Source organism: Nylanderia fulva, unplaced genomic scaffold, assembly GCF_048542155.1.
Source record: "Nylanderia fulva isolate GAGA-0341 unplaced genomic scaffold, ASM4854215v1 Scaffold23, whole genome shotgun sequence".
Lineage (NCBI taxonomy): Eukaryota > Metazoa > Arthropoda > Insecta > Hymenoptera > Formicidae > Nylanderia > Nylanderia fulva.
The window spans coordinates 1,772,041-1,792,359 of record NW_028190293.1 but is presented as its reverse complement, the minus strand read 5'-3'; the positions used below and the strand labels follow the sequence as shown (position 1 = coordinate 1,792,359).

General features: G+C 37.7%; 2 protein-coding genes across 2 annotated transcripts in view; one reads left to right on the top strand and one right to left on the bottom strand.

The window, feature by feature from the left end:
* Positions 1-94: 94 nt before the first annotated feature.
* Positions 95-10,463, top strand: Mcr (macroglobulin complement-related). The gene is made up of 6 exons (XM_029304363.2): positions 95-298; positions 672-855; positions 935-4,961; positions 5,045-5,238; positions 5,318-5,598; positions 5,730-10,463. The coding sequence occupies exons 2-6, from the start codon at positions 677-679 to the stop codon at positions 5,930-5,932; spliced, it is 4,884 nt and encodes a 1,627-aa protein (XP_029160196.2). The 5' UTR covers positions 95-298; positions 672-676; the 3' UTR covers positions 5,933-10,463.
* LOC114932211 (putative NADPH-dependent quinone oxidoreductase VAT1L) overlaps positions 9,716-20,319 on the bottom strand; it is a 23,842-nt gene continuing 13,238 nt past the window's right edge. The window contains exons 2-7 of the mRNA XM_029304370.2: positions 19,638-19,767; positions 18,036-18,251; positions 13,675-13,823; positions 13,281-13,440; positions 12,585-13,011; positions 9,716-12,454 (exon numbers count right to left, since the gene is read on the bottom strand). Coding sequence (XP_029160203.1) covers positions 12,429-12,454; positions 12,585-13,011; positions 13,281-13,440; positions 13,675-13,823; positions 18,036-18,251; positions 19,638-19,767 — 1,108 coding nt within the window. The 3' untranslated portion in view covers positions 9,716-12,428. The remainder of the gene's footprint in view (positions 12,455-12,584; positions 13,012-13,280; positions 13,441-13,674; positions 13,824-18,035; positions 18,252-19,637; positions 19,768-20,319) is intronic.

Here is a 20,319-nt window from a genome sequence, read left to right as displayed (position 1 = left end):
CGTAGTGTTTAATCGACCAATCGGAAAGTAGGAAGTTCATGACGTAACTCTTCCGATTTCATGGCAAGGGTTAGGTTTAGCCTTGTCTATGCATTTGACAGGTCTATGGACAAAACAAAAGTTTGTAACGGGCCACTCCTTTCGCTCGCAAATTTCTACACACGATGCCCGACGTACTCGACGATTTTTTGTAATTCTCGTATATAAGCGCACGCGATCGCGGTGATGCTAATCGCGTGCACCATCCTCTAGTGATACACGCGGGACTCGGTCGACTTGATTGAGAAATCGTCCTGAGGTGAGCGCTAAATAATGACACACGATTCGAAGAATGCGCGTTTGGGCGTTGACCGTCCCGCCTAACCCCGTGTAATCTATTTTTTAAATTCATTTTACTGTGTTATTTGTGCATTTATTTACGTATTATTATTATTTATTTATTCATTTATCAACGCGTAGTGAGTGGAATTACGATACTATCTCAGGGACATATTTATATATAATTAATCGACTTGACAAGTTTCTTCATGTACTGTTGATGACTAATATATTTATCAAAAATTTGCGTATCTATTATCATGGATATTTTAATTGAAATCGTAAATTAACATGAAAAAATGTTTGAATGTTTTCTATGGAATATAAATTAATGATAAATTTATATATTTCAGCAAAAATGTCGATCTGGATTCTCTTATTATTGCTGGCTTCTGGAAATGGCCAGTTCACTCCAGAATCAGTGGACTTCACTTCAAGATCTCCTCCACGAAATCGTTACGATGAATGGGATCAGAATACAGGCTTTGGATTCCGAAATCCTTTAGGTCAAAATGAAAATGTCATAATTAAAGAATCGTGAGTAATATTGGGTTTGACACAGAAATAAAACAACTGTGTGAATAAAATGTCAACATAATTCTTAATTTATTTGCAGCACATATTTTGTCGTTGCATCTCGTATGGTTAGACCAGATCAAGTGTACAGAGTCGCTGTAAACATACTTCACAGCCCATTACCTATGACAGTACGTTCATCCATTCAACGCAATGGTGTAGAAATCGCGGCGGATTTTCAGGAAGTGAAGGAGGGCATACCAGAAACTCTAATGATGCGTATGCCACCTACTTCAGTAGGTGGTGATTATAAACTGCGCATAGAAGGGATGTACAACAGTCTGAAAGGTGGTCAGGCCTTTTATAACGAAACCAAGCTGATATTCTCACAACGTTCCATGACTATATTTATACAGTTGGATAAACCTGTATATATGCAAGGCGAAACGGTGCGATTCAGAACGATTCCAATAGACACAGAATTGAAAGCGTATGACAATCCCGTGGATGTATATATGTTGGATCCAAACAGAAGAATTATGAGAAGATGGCTCAGCAGGCAGAGCAATCTGGGTACAGTGTCGCTGTCATATCAATTGTCCGATCAACCTGTTTTCGGGGAATGGATCGTGCAAATAATAGCGCAGAATCAAGTAGAGGAGAAGACATTCTTGGTGGAAGAGTACTATCAGACACGGTTCGAGGTGAACGTTACGATGCCGGCGTTCTTCTTCGACAATGATCCCTATATTTACGGTATCGTTCAGGCGAATTATACTTCGGGCGCGCCGGTTAGGGGTAATTTAACTCTGAAAGCCAGCTTCAAGCCAATAGACAGAACGCGCATTCCTTCAGGAATTGATCCAGTCGAGAGGTACTTTAATTTTAACGAATATTATCCGGCATGGTTTAGAGCAATCAATCCCTACGAAGAGAGAGTCCCAGTTTTAAGATTCTTTAATGGGACGTATCACTTCCGATACCCTATGCAGGAATTATTGAACTTTGTTTCGTCCATCGACGGAATGGAAGTCACAGTAGTTGCAACAGTGGGCGAGAGATTCTTGGATGAGGTGATCGTTGGCTACTCCACGGCGAGGATCTTCAATTCGACTACAAAAATTCGTTTCCTCGGCGGTAGTCCGCAAATTTTTAAACCAGCGATGCCGTTCTCGTTGAACCTGGTTGCGTCCTTCCACGACAACTCGCCGCTGCGACCTACGCAACTCTTAGGTGCCGTAGTGGAGATTCGCGCGGACGTAGAGATGCGAAGCGGACGTCGTACAATCGATACCCAATATCTAACAGCGTCGCCGGAACACGCGGATATATGGTCCGTAAAGATGGATCTCAGAAAGCAACTCGGACTGGAGCATAGCACCGACGTTAATCAGATTCTGAACGATATTACTTCGATGAGGATCTACGCACACATCACCGACGGCGAGGGTCAGAGAACGCAGACCGAATTGCTGTTGCTCGCTCACGAGTCTCCGAATACGAAGCACATCAAGATCTCAACTTCCACTGAGAAGCCTAAAGTCGGTGAATACATGGTGTTTCACGTACAAACCAACTTCCACATCGATACCTTTAACTACATAATCATGTCCAAAGGTATAATACTCCTGGCCGGAGAAGACAATATGCAGCACAACATCAAAACCTTTGCGATACCTCTAAGTCCTGAGATGGCTCCTGTTGCAACCGCGGTGGTATATTACGTAGGTCTTTATGGCGATGTGGTAGCGGATTCACTGACGTTTCCGGTGAACGGCATCTCGCGCAACAACTTCACTGTGTTCATCAACAACAAGAAGTCGAGAACGGGTGAACGCGTCGAGGTGGCCATCTATGGCGAGCCCGGCGCCTACGTTGGATTGTCAGGCATTGATCGTTCATTCTACACCATGCAAGCGGGCAATGAATTGACGTACGCAAACGTGATCACGAAGATGGCACACTTCGATGAAGAGACTAATGGCACCCACATGCACACCTGGCAGTACCACGATGGCGATCCGGACGAAATCATATACTTCCCATCATCCACTTTCGGCATCGACGTCAACCGCACGTTCGAGTACATCGGCTTGGTTGTCTTCACAGATGCCGTGATACACCGGCGACACGAACTCTGCAACCGAACTCAAGGATATGGCGAGTGCCTAAACGGTCGGTGCTATAGACTGGACAAAAAATGTGACGGCGTGTTCGACTGCGAGGATGGCTCGGACGAGACGCGATGTGTCGAGCGAAACGCAACCGATTTAGCGCAGTTCCGCAAATGGCGGTTCAATCGAATTCAGAGGCATTACGAGAACGTCTGGCTGTGGAAGGACATCAATATCGGTCCACACGGTCGGCAGATCTTCAACCTGGACGTGCCGCGAAGGCCAGTTCACTGGATGGTCACCGTATTCAGTATGTCGCCCAGCATGGGCTTTGGCATGTTACCGAAAGCGCTGGAATATACCGGAGTTCTGCCGTTCTATATAAACGTGGAGATGCCGACTAACAGCAGACAAGGCGAACAAATCGGTATCCGAGTGTCTGTCTTCAATTATAAGCGCTACAACATCGAGGCGACAGTGGTATTAGCAGGCTCCAAGGACTTCAAGTTCGTCCACGTCGAGGACAACGGCATTGTGCAGTCGTACAAGCCGCGTACTTCCTTCGGCGAGCATCAATTCTTTATCTGGATCCCTGCGCAGGACGCTAACATCGTTTATTTGCCCATCGTACCAGTGAGACTCGGCGATATCAAAGTACACGTCTACGCTAGCACTCTAATCGGCAGGGACTCGGTGACTCGCATCTTGCACGTCGAGGCTGACGGAGTTCCTCAGCATCGACATCAATCGATACTACTAGATCTCAGTAATCGAGCCTACGTATTCCAATACATGCACGTAAACATTACAGAGACACCGATCATACCCTACGATGAGAATCGTTATTATGTGTTTGGATCCAACAAGGCGACCATCAGTTTGGTAGGCGACGTGGTGGGGCCGATCTTTCCCACAATGCCGGTAAATGCAACGAGTCTTATGAATCTACCAATGGATTGCGCCGAACAGAACATGTTCAGTTTCGCCGCTAACATGTACACTACCCTGTACATGCGTTTGATTAATCAGCGCAATCGTACGCAGGAAAAAGAAAGCTTCTACTACATGAATATCGGCTATCAGCGACAGTTGTCGTTCATGAATCCCGATGGGTCTTTCAGCTTTTTCCGCACTGATTGGAACCAATCGATGCCGAGTGTTTGGTTGACAGCATTTTGCGCCCGAGTATTTCAGGAGGCCAGCTTCTACGAATGGGAGAACTACTTGTACATCGATCCCGAGGTGATAGCTCAGGCGGTTTCCTGGATACTGAAGCACCAGACGCCAGAAGGCGCGTTCTACGAGGTGACCTGGCTGCCGGACCGGAAGATGAACAGTTCCTTGAATTATAGAAACGATATAATCACCCATCGAAACATCAGTCTTACCGCTCACGTGCTTATCACGTTAGAAAGCGTCAAGGATCTCACTGGCGGTCTAGGTTCTCAAGTAGCTCTCAGCGCGGCGAACGCTATCAAATGGTTGGAGAGGAATCTGAAACTGTTGGAAGAACGCGGCAAGCCATACGAAGTAGCGATAGTGGCTTACGCGCTTTTGGTGGCGAAAGCCTCCACTGCTGAGCAGGCTTTCAATATTCTGGCGAGACACGCGCGGAGAGAGGGCGGGTTGACATACTGGGGCAGAGAACAGGTGCCACTTCCTCCGTACAAATTGGAGAATCAGAAACCCTTCCTGCTGCCGCGTCTACCCTACAAATATGATTCAGAAAATATAGAGACAACCGCGTACGCGTTAATGGTGCACGTCGCTCGACAAGAGATCATGATAGAGCCGATTGTTAAGTGGTTGAACGCGCAGAGACTGACGGATGGTGGATGGGCCTCTACTCAGGATACCGTTTGGGCGATGAAGGCGTTGATGGAGTATACCGTGAGGTCGAGAATCAGGGACGTCAGTTCACTCACGGTAACTGTGGAGGCTACTGCTTTGCCGGGTCAGACCAAGACGTTGACTGTAAACGACAACAATCTGGCGAGACTTCAAACTATTGAGGTACGTAACACTTCGAGATGCGTATATATTCCGCGAGATAATATCAGGACGATATTCATAAATTGTATATGATTATTTTTTAGATACCTGAAGCATGGGGAACTGTCAAAGTGCAGGCAAAGGGCGCGGGCTACGCAATTTTACAGATGCACGTGCAATATAACGTGGATATAAAGAGATTCCAAACGCAGCCACCGATTAAATCCTTCGATCTAGTCACCAGAGCGAATTTCCACGGCAGAAATCAGTCTCACATCTCCTATCTTAGTTGTCAAAGGTGAGATTATTACAATTAGAAAATTATATCTTGCTATTTTTCTTTTTACTGTTGTGAAAATGCATTTTTCTTCGTACAGATGGACGAATCTCAACGAATCCTCGCGTTCTGGTATGGCTGTGTTGGACGTAGCTATACCAACCGGCTACATAATCCAACAGCAAACTCTGGATAGATACATCTTGTCGAAACAAGTGAGGAATCTGCAGAGAGCACGTTTCCAAGAAAAGAAAGTGCTTTTCTACTTCGATTATCTAGACTACGAAGAGACATGCGTAAACTTCACTGTGGAACGTTGGTATCCCGTCGCAAATATGTCGCGATATCTTCCCATTCGCGTTTATGATTACTATTCGCCAGGTATTTATAAATATACTAATATTTTATATTGCTTAATGGATATGTATATCATTATATTATTTATTCACTCTATATTATTCATTATATTTTTTATTCAAATTGTAAATTTATTTACCCCATTCTTGTTTCAGAACGTTTCAACGAATCTATATTCGATGCACTGCCCACATATACTTTAAATATATGCGAGGTTTGCGGCAGCTCACAGTGTCCTTACTGCCCAATTTACAATGCCGCTACACTTTTAGCCACGCCGGCAGGTTTCCTGCTTATCGCTTCAATTGTCGTCACGATAACGAGGTACTTCCGAACGCAACAATTCTACGACGGCTAACAATAACACAAAGGTAAAAATGTTCGATTCTTGTCAATTTCTATCATGGTTTGCCTCTGCTAACAGAGCACAAATATGGAACAATACGATAAGCAAAAATTACTATACATGTCCACACGAATCTCATTTCTCTAAAAATTTCAAATGCTGCGTTTTTATATATAATTTTATAAAAATAATGAGAACAATAATTGTGTAAGTCAAATAGAAGACGAGTTATTTTCGCGTAAATAATTAATAATTAATATAATTAATTATTCCGTATAATTACGCGGAATAATTGTCATTGAAATGATTATTTTCTGAATTTTAATTGCTTTTTCTAATTAAGATAATTATTTTTAATGATTATGGCTATTGTTATGCGACATTCAAGTAATGTCAAGTAATTTCTTGTTACATAATTTATGTAAGATATATTTAATCAAAAGTATCTTTTCGTATATTTGTTTTCATGCGATTTTATATTTTATATTTATAGAAAATCATATTATATTAATTGCGAAATAAGAACAATAATCTTATATTTATTCGAAAAGATTTTGCAATAGGCAGAAGATATATATAATATTATTTACAAAGTATTACTTACTTTACAAAATTATAATTTAGAAAATAGAATTTACTTCTTGATACAAAACGCACAAACAAAATTTTTATATCATTAATCGAAAGTAATCATTTCGAAGAATATTGATTGCGAGCAATTTTGGACACAATTTCAAATAACGTCCAAAGCTATTTTATTATACAATATTGTTTAACGATTATTATATATATTAATTTTATAAATATTATATTATCCGTCCTGTGTTTTTTTTTAGAATGCATGAAGTTGTTTTTTATATGATTAGGGCATTGTACTCTTGGAGGCAAAGCATCTCAAGTACAAATCAAGCGTGATAGTTGTAGCCAGCGATTTTCGTTAGCTATCCTATTCACTATCATTACCAAAATAATTACAGCAAAAGTGTTCATAGTAATTAAAAGAGTATATCAAAGAAGATATATTACATACTAGTTTCGGACTTTTAATAAGCAATGTAAAACTTTTCTCTGAAATTTTTTCTTTTAATAATTTTCATATTTGTATATTTCTTGATATTTCTTCACGAAAACAAATTAGCCACCAAAACTAAATTTTAGCTGTCCTCGCATATTATGTCTGAAATTTAGTTATGATGCCTAAATTTTAGCTATAATAGCTAATTTTTTAGTTGCAATTAAACAGAATTTTCCATCAATAGTATAGCTAAAAAATATTAGTTATTATAGCTAAAATTTAGATATAACTAAATTTCTAGTTTTAATATAAGAACAGCTAAAATTTAGCTATGGTGGCTAATTCTTTTTTCCGTGATTATTTTATCTATATAATTTACGGAATTATATATTATTTGTAGATCGTGCCTTCGTAGTACTCGTCAAAATTCCCTTTTTTTTAAACTACCTGTTTTATTTCAATTTTTAAATGTATAAAAAAAATCTCATTCAAAAAGGCAACACAAGACTTTAATGTGTGATTCGGCAAAATATGTAAATAGTAGAATAGGAAACATAAATATTCCAACTCGATACTTAAAGTCGAGTAAATTACGATGATACCGTCCTGTTTATATATAAATATGTACTTGCGTGGATCAAAGGAATTTATTCCGTCCCGATAATTAGTGCCTCAAGAGAATAACATTTATGTGTATAGATACGTATCTGTTAAAAAAAAGACGTTAAAGATCTATTTTAATAACATAGCACGTTATATAGATATTATGTATATGCCTTACAAGATATAGTTTAAGTTATAGTTAATAAAAGTTTAATAATAAATCAGTTACGCTTTACCGATGCTTTTAAGGGTCTGCCTTGAACTTCAAATATGATTATCGACAATTGACAAACGGCATACTTTCGCATATCTTTGCAAAAATTATTTATTATACACGCGATATAATATAAATTATAACTGTATAACGGATCTTTAAAATACATCCGTATTTGCGTAACGCTTCGAGATACCGTCCAAGAAAAAGTCTGCTTCACAATACAGATAAATTAAGTATAAGTACTTCAATAACACAAATCATTGCAAAGTGATCTTCGTTTGAGCTATCACGATTCTTTTTTTTAAATATTAGCGAAATCAACACATAATTTAACACATAATATGGAATACATATTTTTAAGTTTTATAACCTTTATACAAATATAAATAATAAAAAATATTATTTCATATATCGTTTAATGTATCCTTGCACGATTTTGAATGAAAAATTCTCTTCTAGAGAGAGAGAGTTTATATTATAGGATATAGAGGAGGAGGAAGAAGAAGAAAATACAATCAAGTTTCGTTCTGTGTTTTCGAAGCAATCTTTAATATAGCAACATAGTCAGTCTTACAATAATAAGCCAAAAATACAATCTATATCAAGCTTGACGGGGAGCGGGCGAAGGTCTTTTTTTTCCTTTTCCCATGAGCTTCTTCGCGATCGAGAATCTCGATGATGAGAAAAAGTGCTCGTTGCTTTCGCCCGGACTCCTCGACAAAGTTTACAATTTTACACAATCATAATATATCACGTTCGCAAAATTGTAGGTCCTGCTGTCTAACGATGCGGATTCGCGTAACTAATATATATAAGAGACGCACGCGTGCTTAATTATCATCTCATCCTCGCTCTCCATCAACGGAATGCTTATACAGCTTTTGAGACGATGAACCTTTCGTAAAAGTATATATTCTTGAAAAAATTGTCCGAATTTCCCTCGCCGCATACCCCCCTTTTTATTAACGATTGTAAATAATTTTCATTTTATCATTCTTGACAATCGTTTTTATACGTACTTATGCACGATTTGTTTCAAGGATTCGTTCCCTAGGTAAGTGGAATTATTACGGCCAAATAACTCTCGCGTGCTGGCATGAAATCATATATGCATACATTTCGGTCATTAACTATCGAACATGTTTCATTTCATGTGCCAATTTACGTAGATTGTCTCGCGATTTTAAAATTTAGTCGACTCTTAAATTTTAGAAGTGGCTTAGTTAAACGTGCATCCAAGAATATGGCGCATTTCAGATATGACGCATTAGATATGCATTTTATAAAATGCTTAGAAATTCGATTATATATGTATATATATATGTAGCAATTACAGAGCTAAAAGCATTCCGATATAATATATCTGCATAATTTTTGTGCTCTCTCCATTAAACATTTTTTCTCAAAAAAATATAATAGCATTTCGCAATTGTAAGATATTTTGATTACGATATTATCGCGAAATTTCAGCATTTTTATGAGTGGTCTGATCTACGTAAATTTTTCTGGAGTGCAGCGGCTTTTCTTAAATGTATTTTAATAATTCAAAATTAATCTGAATTCTCTCAATTTTTCATAAAAAATCATTACTCGCGCATTTAAAATTTCATTTCGACAACAGAAAGAATTAAGAATACACAAAAATATTCTAGCTGTACAAAAAATATTTGTTATGTGGAACATGACATACATCCTTATATGTAAATAAGACAATGTGAAATATCTGCAAAATACGCAATGTTGGTATGTATGAAATTCGATTGTTGAATTAAAATGATCATTGTAATAAAAAATATATAGCCTGTGGTTATTCGATTTTCGCGTACGTTCTTTAGATTTAAAGCTCTTGCATCCAATCTCGCATATAACATTCGTACATCCCGGACTTATTATTCTGACATTCGTGCTTCGGACCTAAATAAAAAAATCAGGGCAGGAGGAAACGATCGATACAAATATATATAGATATATTATAATATAATAGAGTTATTTGATGAAACATTTAAAGCCTTACAATAAAATATACAGTATGATGTGTGTCATCGTATTTCATCGTGTATGGGCGTGTGTTCGTGTATTTTTGTGTCGGGATTAAGAGTATCTCTTACGTGTTTAAAAGATGTCTCAAAATATGCAGCCACATTTATCATGTTTTTTGCATTTTTCACACTTTTTCCTTTCAGATCGATACGTTTTTCTAGAGTAAGATAAGTATTATGTACTTTTGGACCGAGAGAGATTCGATACGGCAGTAAATTCTTGGCTCTTTCGCGCGTTTCTCTCACTTTAATTCGAGATTTGCGCGAGCTTGGATATCCTCGACACATACCTTTTCCTCTCGTCCGCACGTCTTTTTTTTCTTCTCATATAATGATTTGTATAATATAGATATCGGTATACAGAGCTAGTATCAAATCCTAACGAAATCGGCTACACCAAAATTGTTCCAACGTTCCGGAGAGATATGCACACTTTGTTCTGCATCGGTCAGCTTCTCCACCGAGCCGCATTCCATCGAAAGGACACGCCCTCGAAATTTTTTCCCCTTTTTTTTCACCTTCTCTCACGAGACTCACGAGGATCCTTAATCTTTCGTTTATATTACTATGAAAACCTTCTCGCTCTCAACAGATCGCCGTTAAAAACGCGTTCTTCGTTCTATTTTTTTCCTTTCTTTTTGCGTACGTAGAACGGCCAACAATATATCACGACCGTCGCAAAAATATTACTCGAAGGTTCTAAAGTTAAGGAAAGATCGCAATGCAGATTCAACATAATTTATCGGATTGCAGTCACGCGTTCGGCGTCTCAAGCGACAATTATGTATTCACGCGAGTACGTGATAATAGAAAATGAGGCCTTGCGTATTTTTTTTCTTTTTTTTTTTTTTTAGACTGTCGTTCCTTCTCGTAAGAAAAGCGATATATTCTACGATGCTAATTCATTAAATTACTCTTCATGTACATGTTGATGCAACGTCATTAAATATGTTTATAAAATTTCATTTAAACAATAAAGTTATTTGAAGTTTTTAAAGTACATACATTATCGGTTCGCACATCTGATTTTTTTTCTTTTTTTGTTAAAACTGATTGTGAGTCAAAAGTCATAAAAAGAAATAATAGTACGCCAACATTCGTTAAAATAAATTCTCAAAGCACTTATGTGCCGAGTAATATCCTTATTAGACTTATATTCAAGCCGTAATTAATCAGTCTAATTACATTTTTGTTTAAATAATTAATCATACATAATCAATTTTCTTATATTCAGATTTGATATCAAATCTTCGATTATCCACAATTTTTAGCGTATGATAAACATTAAGGCGAATCAATTTATATTTACTTTTGCATTACATCTCGAATTTCAAAAATTTAATCGAAATATTTTGAAAGCTCGTTGATATATCGTTGCAAAGATCAACGTGATTTGAAAAAAAAGAGATAATTTTGATTTAGAAAAATACCGATTAGAGTAAACATGTTAGTTACATTTAGTATTTAAATTTTTTCTACTTTTCAATTTTTACATAGGAAAATCTACATAGGAAAAATCTATAACTAATTTTACATAAGAACTATTATAAAGTATGAAATCGTATGAAAAAAAGAGCGTCCAAATCTCAGCAAAATACTTCATTAATATATGTAGTGTACTAAATATTATTTTTGACTTTCATGGCTATCGTTAAAATTTAAAAAGGATATTTCATCGTGACAAAAGGATCACGATGAATAATAAAGTGGCGTAAAAACATCTTCGTAATACGTAAAATTTATATACGAAAGTAATGCAGCTTTGCATTCTTAGCTTTTCGTTACGGAAATTGCGACATTAGCGCAATTATGTTATTTTATCCCATTATAAATTACAAATAGAAGTAATATTATATTAGTATAAGAGAGAATGTGTGTTAGTATATACCGTAGTAGCAGCGATAGTATTCGATACAGATAAACAGAGCCAAGTAAATAGCTGTTGGACAACACACAGTTATTAAACTGCTGTTTACTTCGTATTTATGGTCATTTAATAAGTACGGAAAGGCTAGTTGTATCCATTTCCTAAAATAATAGCGATAGTAAAAAAAATTAAGCTGCCTAATGACTACGTGGTATCCAACAGTCGTTTACTTAACTCCTCGCAAAATTAATCATTTGGTCAATGTGAAAAAATAAACATAACGTTCTTATATTCTGTAAACTACTGTGGACCGCATCAAGATTGTTATTTCTATTTGGTTATTTCTCTCGTTCTTATGCAATATGCTGGTTGATTCTCCTTCACTCATAATTCACATGAATTATTAATCTCGGCGCAAATGTAAGGAAAAATAGTTATATACATGCAGATGATGAGCGTTAAAAAAGGTGGCTTTTAGATAGAAAAGAGTATAATGTGTATTAACTCAGTACAAGCGATCGATTACTCACTAAATTGAAATTTCGAATTCTATATCTCCAGTAATTGTTCGGAATTTTATTTCATCCATTATATTAAGTTGTACAAAGTTTTTATGGAATCATCTGCATGTAAAGTTTGCGCAATATCGCTCATGTATTATTTAAAACGAACTTAATTTTTCATTCTTTCGGGCAATAGTATATTTTTGAAAAATTCTTGCAAATGTTTGCGGATATCAATTTTTTTTCGTCTTAGTTTCCGCTAATTCAGCTAGATTCCTTTTCTTTGGAATCTGAAACAGAAAAAATGAACGAAAATCATTAGATGAATCATTGATCGAATTTAATATTTTTATGAAATTATATAAAATAGTATTTTGTTTGCAATTATTTCTAAAAAATGTATACATCTTATTTTCTTACCGCTATCAGATTTGTCTTCTGAGGTACCGTTTGTCAATTCGGGCTCCTTCTTCTTCTCTCCCTCTTCCGACTCTACGCTAGACGCCTTCTTCTCCTCCTGATTCGCGGCCTTCTTGTCTTTCGCTTTGCCTTTAGCCGGCGTAGCTGGTTTGGGCTTCGGCTCCAGACTCGGATCCAGCACGATCTTACCGATGTTCTTGCGATCGTGCATTTTTTGCATAGCTTCGGGTACATCCTCCAGCGCCCATGTTGAGTCCACCACTGGTTTGATCTTGCCCTCGCTCCACAGTGTATACACTTGATTCACCGCCCGTCGTACGAACGCATGACTGCCGTGTTGGTACATTAAGTGGCGTAGATTCAATCCAGACAATGTCTTGTTCTCATCAAATAGCTTTATGGGCGACACTTTATCGACTTGCCACCACTAAACGACAAACAATAAAAGAATGCATAAAGATGATGGGGGATATAATATTAAAGAAAGAGACACCACAAAGAAAAAGAAACTTTAGAGAATTGAATAATTGGCAATAAAATTAAAAAAACAAACGTTACAAAATATTACAGCGAAATTTCACAAAATATATGTACATATACATATTTTATTCAATATGATATACTATTGTATTCGAATAAATTTTATTGTTACATTTAGAGGAATCGGATTAATTTGTAATATTTGAAATTACGTACTGATCGCGCTGCGGAAAAGAAGCTCTTAGTTTCCCCGGTGACGACGTTGCTGGATCCATAAAGGATGTACTTGCCCATTGGCTTCAAGAGGGCGTAGCCCTTGTTACATTCTTCACCGCATAAACAGTCTAAGACGATATCTACGCCTTCCGGAGAGATTCTAAATAATCAGAAATAACAAAAACGTAGCGTTTGGCTTTATACAATATTATCTTCCAGGTAGCAAAATTAGTAATTTTGACGTCGTTTTGACTTAATTTGATGTCAAAATGATGTAAGAACGACCAATTTTGCTATCTGGGATGTTTGATTATATCTTGAAATTTCTTGAAAATTATTATTAAGGCACTAAAGAGGCCAGGTAATCATATCACGCGCGATATCGTGTACGTACTTTCTGACTTCGTTACTATAATCGGTGCCGCGTTCCAAAAGGTGGTCGATAGTTCCGGCGTTTTTGAGTGCTTCGTGCTTGGATTTGCTGCAGACGCCGAAGATGGTCACGTCCTTCACAGTTTTCGCAAGCTGAACCACCGCTTGACCCTAAATCGAATGAAAAATGATATTCCTCATCGATATCAAAATTTGATATAATAATAATAATAAAGAATCACGAGACATTCGTATTAAAGAAATAGCGCATATGTGTTCGCTCGCTTTTGACATTTCGCTGAAAAAAATTCTAAAAGACATACTCCAATCCATGCTATCTTTCTTCCTCTCTTCTTCCGTTCCTTTTTCGCAATGCAAGCTACTTTTTGTCGAGAAAATACAGTTACAGAGGCTCACGTTGGGGCGCATTCGCTCGTAGTAGTATATGACTTGAGAAAGGATGAGACGGGATTAAGAGAGGAGAAAAAAGAAATACACACAGAGCCGCGTGCACACAGCCGTCTGAGATTTTCAACAGAAGCGGCATACATTATTTCCGAGAATCGCGTGCTCGTTGCTTTTCATTTCTCTCCGCCCCTTGTCGAGAATTCGATACCCGGCGACCGATGTCGAGCGCTCCGGTCTCGAAGAAGAGTATATAAATGAGAAAAAAAGAGAGACAAGGGAGGCAGAAGAAGAGAGGGAGAAAGAAATATATGCATATAAAGACAGAACAGACAATCCGGAATCTTTAAGTAACCGCAACAAATTATTTACGCACTGTGAGAGATGCGTGCGTGAAAATTATGCAAGCGAGGAATTTTTTAAATATTTCTTAATATATCGCATCTTTTCTCTCTCCCTTTTTCTCCAAGATTTTGCTTTCATTTTTCGCGTCTATTGTCAATATTAATTGAAAAATTTATTATAAATTTATTAATTATAATCAATTATATTTATAAATAAAATAATATATATTTATAAAATTATATTGATTAATCAAAAAGTGTATTATACTATATGAAAGTTACGTTTTTTTAATGATGTTACGTTTACATTGATTATTTTAATTAACGATGTATTTCGCGGAGCGGAAATTTTTGTTCTGTTATCACACGTAGACAATGATTTAATGAATATTAACCGATCCGTGCGACTCGCGCAAGAACAATATCGCTCCTCGTTCATCCTTCCCTTGACATTAAGGATAAGGACAACGTATATATGTATATAGCGTAGGAGTTATAATTCATGCTCTCTCCGACAACAATGGGTCTCCGCGCGAAAACGCGAACACTTACGCGTGATTCTATGCGCATTAGCCCCGGGAAGCCGGTCACGTAAGAGCAGAAAAGCTCCCTGGTTAAAAAGAGAGCACTCGACTCGTGAAAAATACCGCTTTCTGATCACGTTGGGAGAAACTTTCCCTCTTTTCTCGTGAATCTTTCAAACGGGATCGCATCATATCTCTTTCTTTCTGTCGCCTTTCAGGGTCTCCTTTATGAAGGTATGCGCGATATATATTCGAAAGAGCTTTCAGATATGCTTGAAGTGAAGAGATAGATGCATCAAATACATCGTGTGAATACACGTTTAAAAATATACCGTGAATTCTTAAGAATGATTGTCGATTGTCACTTGATATTATTCAGTATGAGGATGAACAGTAAAGATTTCCAACAGCCATTTTAATCTTCGTTTAATCGATTCTTTTACAGCTAGGACTAGAGAAACAAAGAAACAGTTAAACCGCGTCAACCATTAATTTGGATAACATCGCAAAATTGTAGTTGGCTTATAAAAGCGACATGAAGTCCGGTCTTTTTATATGCGCTTGTATTTCTTTTTTATTGCCCCTTAGTCTATTTTAAGTACGGACACTGCAATAAAGTGAGATTAATAAAAAAAGAGTTAAGACTCACCGCAGATAAAATTTGGCTCTACATTCGAAAACGTAGAATACTCTCTCGCGCATTAGCATTATCTTATATAAAATAGTAGTAGAAATATATATTTTTTCTTCAAGTATATCTCGTATTTGGATTTTAAATAGTATTTCTTTCTTTGCGTAGCACAATTACGTTTCACATGGCAAGAGAACGTTTTCGCAGAGTCTTTGAAACAAAGTATATCCACACAGAAAGAATTTTCATTTAAAATTTACACTGAAGATCATGGACAATGTAGTATTGGATGAATTTTATAAGAACATCTCTGATTAATATTTATCACAATAAAAATATTAATATCTACCACAATAAGATATAAAATATGTTCGATTAATGTACATATTAATATATATTTTTATCGTAATTTTTATCGTTTCTTTTTACCATGATTTTCAAGATAAATTCAAAGAGAAATTCTGCCCGTGCAGGATTGTTGCAGAAGTAATTTTGAATAAAGTTTCGTAAAACCATAGCGAGGCATCGATCGGGTTGACGCCGGTTGTACACGTGGGGCACAGAACGCCGGTGTGAAAACAGCTTAAAGCCGCGCCACGTGGTAGTAACGTGCCGGTGATGGCGACGGTGATGGTGGTGGTGATGGTGGTGGTATGGTCTCAGACGGGCGCGGTCCATGACGGTGGTCGATGAGAGAGCGAAAGGTTGCCTGGCAACCCTCACACCCCCGTGTGCGATCTGCCGCGTCCCGCAACCCCCTCCGGTAGATTTCGCCTTCCGTCTCAACCGTCCAGGAAAGGGGGCGCAAAGCGGCTGACGGAAAGGGTGGAGAAAGAGAGAGAGGGGTGGTTTGCCGCCAGTCGTATAGTTGGTTTCGGGTGTAACCTGTTGAGCCGTATTGATCCCGACTGGTTCTTCTTTTTCTTCTTCTTCTCCGCTTCTCCTCGCGCGTTCGCCGCCGAGAGAGAAACCACTCTTCTCCGCGTGGTCGAAGAACCCGGAAATATCTCCTTGGTGCCTTTAACCTTCTCGATCTCCCCCGTCGCTGCCCCTCGGGTTCGCAAGTACGAACAGTCGTCCAACTATCGTCGCTTATATGAAATTTCAACATTCGCACCCCGCCAAGTATTTAATGTTTTCGAGCCTTGGGCTTGTAGGATTTAAATTGCTCTCCCGAGCGAGTAAATAAAGCTTGGCAAATCTCATTTCGAGGTGTAACTTAACAGGGGAAGAATACGCGAGGGAGGCAAAACCGGGGTTTATAATGATTTATAAATTGTAAATTTATATTTATTGCATAGAGTTCTATATTTAGGTCTTTAAGGATTAATTTACGGTAAATTTGTTTGATATCCGACCATGAGAGTTGAAAAAAAATAAAAAGCTCCGTTATATTCTCGTGCGTAAAATGTAGCGTAACGAATTTAGAGCCAAATGTCACAAGTACCGCGTACCTCTCTTATATATGAGCGTTGCCCATAAAACGGTTCTAGCAATAATGTTAATGTCGTTTGCTTCTCGGCGATTTAGATGCCGCGGCCGTAATACCGCTACTTATTGGATTTGTAGTGCGTTCCGAATAACGTAAACACGCCTCGAAGACGTCGGCTATTTGCGTTTATGAGCAAAATGTCTATGCGCGAGACATTAACTCGTTTATGCACATGCACATGGTATGTACTACGGTAAAGCTGTCCAAACTCCGCGAAAGCGTTCCTTCGCGGAGTCGCGTTATTGTTGGTTAAACACTATTGTGCATAAAAGGCATAATTTTATCCGTTTACATTCTGTTTGCATTAACAACTATTATTTTATACGATAAATCGCGCTGTGGAATTCAACATTATTATCGTGCCGAGCATTGTGCCATAAAATTTAATACAATCACGCGCACAATAAATATATATAAGTAAATAGATACTAAAAATATGTACAATATAAAGTTAATAAAATATATATCGTGCATTTTGTACAAGAAGTAGCTGTTAATATCGCATAAAAAGATATTGTTGAAATGCTCAATCCATTTTTATAGTTGAACGTAATACATAATTACGATATCTTTAAACGAATGGAATCTTTATGATAAAGATTGCAGGCAATTTTAAAGAGGAGATATGATTAAAAAATCCTATGCATCGCAGACGATTGATCATAACGGCTCTATCTTTAATACTGCATTCGCAATAAAGAAGAGAAAGAAGAGAAGGAAAGGAAGAATTAAAAAAAAAGAAATATCGCATCGCGCATAATCGAACTTAATAATTACGATACACCCATAAGCACATTAAATCCTTCATGATTGAGGATATAATATTGTGCGGAGAGTGTAATTAAAAAATACAATTCATCATGTACTCTCCTCCTATCTTTCCGGAGAGCGATTCCACGTTTCTTCCTCTCATCCTTTCTTCCGTTCATCCCCTTCGTTTTTTCCACGATGGAAATACAAATATAAAAGAAAAATTGGTCATCTTACCACACCGCCGCCGGCGCTGTGAAGCAGCAAGCTCTTTCCGGGAGTGAGATGGGCCAGCTCGAAAAGCAGAATATACGCTACGGTATAGTTCATGGTGATAGCGGCCGCATCAAGGTAGCTCATTCCGGGTGGTAGCGCGAAAACGGATGTTGCCGGGACGGTGACCAGCTCCGCCCATGCTTTGTGATCGGGAAGGGCGACCACCCTATCACCCACCTGTTAAAAAAAGCCATTATTTTCTCAACAGTGTCAAAACAATATTTTACACTATATATGCTATAAATCAGAAATTTTCTTTTCCATTTAAAACGCAAGCATATTCAAAGGACCGATATTAAGAGGGGATGAAATGTTTTAATCCTTTTTATAAAGACACTAAACCTTGTCTAAGTTTAAATTAATAAACTATTTTTATTTATTTATTTTTTTTTAGGAAATGTGTAATACTTTAAGCTACTCTAAATGTAACTCCTGTGAGTCTGGATTATTATATAGATGAAAAAGGTGTAGGGATTTTACACTTGGTCCCCCTCTTCGTAAAGACAGTGAGTCGCTTTATCGAATTAGGCTTCTCGCTACAACACATCCGTTTTAGCAAGCAGAAGCAGAGGCAGGAGCAAACTGTTATTACTTCCGATCCGTATGCTCGAAGGGAACGCTTTCCTCCTCCTCTCTTCCTCTTTCTGGTAAAGCAAGGCGGCCAGTTTTATACACACTGGCCGGATATCTGACCCTAAAGACGCCTGGAAAACTCGCCTCTCTGCCTACCTCCTTCTGACCCCAAAAAGACTTTTGCGAGTCACGAAAATAGACCACCCTAAGTGTACAAGCTATTCCACACGGTGACGCCCCATAGTCAGCCATAAAGAAATTCCGCGGATCTACACCAGGAGGCATGAACATGTTAAATATGATAACAAGATCCTTATATATAGCCTCGTGGTACTTTATCAAGGAGCACGAAGACTTCTGCGCATTTTTCTGACGTAAAGACGCTCAATAACGGGTATGAAAAATTCGCGGCGAGGAAAAAAAGTGGCTTCTCGTTTTATTTATAGCACCATTTTGGCTATAAGGACGCGTTTCAAGAGCTTTCAAAACATCAAGCCGAATGTAACGTCAAAGCTGAAAATCGATATAGAACCGCTATTTTAATAATCAAGGTAGCTCCATCATCCAACTGAATTGGATTAGTGCGTTACTATGTAGATAGCGTTCACTAGGCAGAGCTTCTAGCTCTCCATTAAGCCTATAGAGGAAAATTTATTCAATCAAATCGAAGGAAGCTTACGCCTTGCGCAATTCAGTTATATTCCATCTACACGTTTCGACGACTCTAGCTTCTGTCATGTGCAATTTAAAAAATTATCAATAGTATTCGACATTGTTTGCATTCATTTTCTTTAAAAATCTATTTCTATTTCAATAAAGAGAGAATAGAGGAAGAAAATAACTATATATATGTAGTGATGGGGGTCTTATAATTCGATACATTTTATAATAAAATTGCGAATATACATGGAACTTAGAGATGCAAACTTGTTTACAATTTAAGCTTACTCGTAATCAGATTTGTTGAAAGTTTCGTGCTCTTATACTCACTTTGAAGTTCTCGACTCCTTCGCCGACTTGCTCGATGTCACCCGCGCACTCGGAGCCCATGATAAACGGAGTTTTCGGTGGCGAGTCAATTGCGCCTTGCCTAGCCATCAAATCTTGGAAGTTCAGCCCGCTGGAAAAAAGTAAAAAAAATTTTATTAAATTTGTGATTTATTGTATGTGTAGAGAAAAATGAAAATATCGATACAAAATTTAATTTTGACCCTCAAAGAGTAACAGTAGAACTGAAACGTCAGAAATTAATGCAATCAATACTTTTTACTTTAGCATTTCAGTAGCAGCATGTAATAGTTAATTGTCATTAGCATAACAAAGAGGGAACGAAGGAAGTTTTACTGTATTCTTTGAATCCAGAATTATATTCTAATTTCGATCTCATGGAATGAACGGGCGTGTTCGTCTTCGACGAAACGCCTCACCCTCGTATATAATAATAAAAATAAAAAAAAAGGAAGAAAAAAAGCCCGCGAGAGTCCGAATTATAAAATCCTACGCATACATTATACGCGTTACATACACGCATCTAAAACCATGAAAGGAGAAAGGGGATAAAGGAGGGTTGAAATAGAACCGCTTCGCATACAACAACGAACTTGCTCGCGGCTCACAGATAAATACACGTGGTTGTAGTTACCTTCGCTGGCCCCGTCCCTATGACAGGAGG

Excerpts from the sequence above, each read along its gene's own strand:
- Mcr (XM_029304363.2), top strand. The coding sequence starts at position 677 with ATGTCGATCTGGATTCTCTTATTATTGCTGGCTTCTGGAAATGGCCAG. Across the intron at positions 856-934 it reads AATGTCATAATTAAAGAATC|CACATATTTTGTCGTTGCAT; the intron begins GTGAGTAATATT and ends ATTTATTTGCAG. Across the intron at positions 5,239-5,317 it reads TCCTATCTTAGTTGTCAAAG|ATGGACGAATCTCAACGAAT; the intron begins GTGAGATTATTA and ends TTCTTCGTACAG.